Source organism: Salarias fasciatus, chromosome 20 (genome assembly GCF_902148845.1).
Source record: "Salarias fasciatus chromosome 20, fSalaFa1.1, whole genome shotgun sequence".
Classification (NCBI taxonomy): Eukaryota; Metazoa; Chordata; class Actinopteri; order Blenniiformes; family Blenniidae; genus Salarias; species Salarias fasciatus.
The window spans coordinates 2,639,267-2,641,679 of NC_043764.1; the positions used below are offsets into that span (position 1 = coordinate 2,639,267).

The 2,413-nt window shown below is 51.5% G+C and overlaps 1 protein-coding gene across 1 annotated transcript; it reads left to right on the plus strand.

Annotated features, from left to right (window-relative positions):
• Positions 1-760: 760 nt before the first annotated feature.
• On the plus strand, positions 761-1,777 carry LOC115408189 (neuropeptides B/W receptor type 2-like). The gene has a single exon (XM_030118810.1). It carries the CDS (start codon positions 761-763, stop codon positions 1,775-1,777), a length of 1,017 nt encoding a protein of 338 aa, XP_029974670.1.
• Positions 1,778-2,413: the final 636 nt, after the last annotated feature.

Consider the following 2,413-nt stretch of genomic DNA (forward strand, 5'->3'; position numbering starts at 1 on the left):
TTGTGCAGATTTCGAGGTGCGTCACTCGTGCGTAAAACCTCCAGGGCGCACAGGAGGTCCACCGGCCGGAATCCTTTAAAAAGCACGTCTGTTCAGCTGCTCGGGAGATAATCAGACTGCAACAAGCCTCCCACCTGAGGAGTCCGCGGATCGGAAGGAGAAGCACCGGAGGCGCAGCCGGACTCCGCTGATGACTGATCGGCACGAGGATGTAATTTTCACGACAATTTCCTGACGGAGAAGTGAACCGACTTGATCCCTGCTGAGATAAAGTGCCATTTTTCTTTTTTTTCCCCCCAACTGGAAATCATCTGCAGGAAGACGAACATGGGAACTAAAGAAAAAGAATCAAACCAGTGAGGAAATCCACCTGGCTGGATTTGAGCTATCCTTTATTTTATTATTTTATTGATGAGTTTATTATTTTTGTAAATTAATTTCTCAATTTTCTGAGGTCAGAGTAAACCTTCTCTAGTAACATCTGTTGTAAAGGACTGGGAATCAGCTGCTGGATCTGCTCAGTCTTGGTGATTCGTGGACTTCAGCGGGTTCCTGTGAGATTTCCTGGTTTGTGTCGATCTGAATCGTCCTTCCACTGGTGTAATGGAGACGTTTCTCACCTTGAAGCTGGACCTTTCAGCCTCTGTGCTCACTGACTGAACCAGGAAAGTTGCTTGAAATGTGCGTTTTTATTGTGCGTCCCTCTGTAAAGATGCTCACAGACTCCTAGTTTTCCGTGGCTTTCCCTGTTTCTGCCGACATGGAGAATGTGTCCATGGCGGGCGGCGCCCTGCCGATCTGTAACGACTCCGTGGACTTCTACTCCCTGACGGAGGGCAACGGCACCGGCCTGAACTGCACCCCCCCCTCGGAGTTCTACTTCTACGCCGACCTGTACGTCATCTTGCCGGTCATCTACTCGGTCATCTGCGCAGTGGGACTGACCGGAAACACCGCCGTCATCTACGTGATCCTCAAAGCCCCCAAAATGAAGACCGTCACCAACATGTTCATCCTGAACCTGGCCATCGCGGACGACCTGTTCACCCTGGTGTTGCCCATCAACATTGCCGAACACTTGCTGCACTACTGGCCTTTCGGCGAAGTCCTGTGTAAAGTTATCCTGAGCATCGACCACTACAACATCTTCTCCAGCATCTACTTCCTGACAGTGATGAGCATCGACCGCTACCTGGTGGTCCTGGCCACGGTGCGGTCCAAACGCATGCCGTACCGCACCTACCGGGCCGCCAAGATCATCTCGCTGTGCGTGTGGATCCTGGTCATCCTCATCGTCATGCCCTTCACCGTGTTCGCCGGCATCTACGTGAGTCCCAGCGACGGCAGGAAGAGCTGCGTGCTCAGCTTCCCCACGCCGGAGCGCCTGTGGTTCAAGACCAGCCGGATCTACACGCTCATCCTGGGCTTCGCCATCCCGGTCTCCACCATCTGCATCCTCTACACCATGATGCTCTACAAGCTGCGCAACATGAGGCTCAACAGCAACGCCAAGGCGCTGGACAAGGCCAAGAAGAAGGTGACGGTCATGGTGTTCATCGTTCTGGCCGTCTGCTTGTTCTGCTGGACGCCGTTCCACCTCAGCACCATCGTGGCGCTGACGACGGACCTGCCGACCACGCCGCTGCTGATCGGGATCTCCTACTTCATCACCAGCCTGAGCTACGCCAACTCCTGCCTCAACCCCTTCCTCTACGCCTTCCTGGACGACAGCTTCCGGAAGGCCTTCAAGAAGATGCTGGAGTGCCGACCAGCCTGAATCCGGATCTGAATCCGGCTCTGTGGGGAGAAACTGCTGACCGGAGACTCCGGCTGTGCTTTCCAGTGGTTTTATACATCGCAAAGATTGGATTATTAAAGCTGCTCCGGGCAATTTTATACAGTGTTCGCACCTGCTGGTGAAATCAAAGAAAGTCCTCATAACACTCACAGCCTCAGTGTACAGTAACCTAAAGCCGTGAGTGAGGATGCACCGATACCGATACCGATACCGATACCGAGACCAGCATCAGGTACCAGGTCTGAAACAGCACAGAGTGCTCGTTCCTGGCGAGAATCATGACGCGTCATTTGCCAATAACATCAGACTCAAGCAATGCCTGCAGTCTGGAGATTCTTTAGTATTAAGAGAAAAGTAAATTATGTTCATGTTCTGCTGAAATATCAAGGAGACAAGAGTTAGTTGGTACAACACCAGCAGCGAAACCAGCAGAGACATTCGGACCAGCAGCGCTAGAATGATCATTAGTTCAGGCATGCTACATGCTACATGCTAAGACTCACACACTAGCAATGCTACATGCTAGAAATCAATGCAGTCTGCCTATCATTTGCATACCGACTACATTTATATTTAATAAGTATTCACATCGGTACCTGGAATCATCAAGTAACT

What these genes read in the sequence shown, in the direction of transcription:
- LOC115408189 (XM_030118810.1), top strand. Translation starts at nt 761, where the DNA reads ATGGAGAATGTGTCCATGGCGGGCGGCGCCCTGCCGATCTGTAACGAC.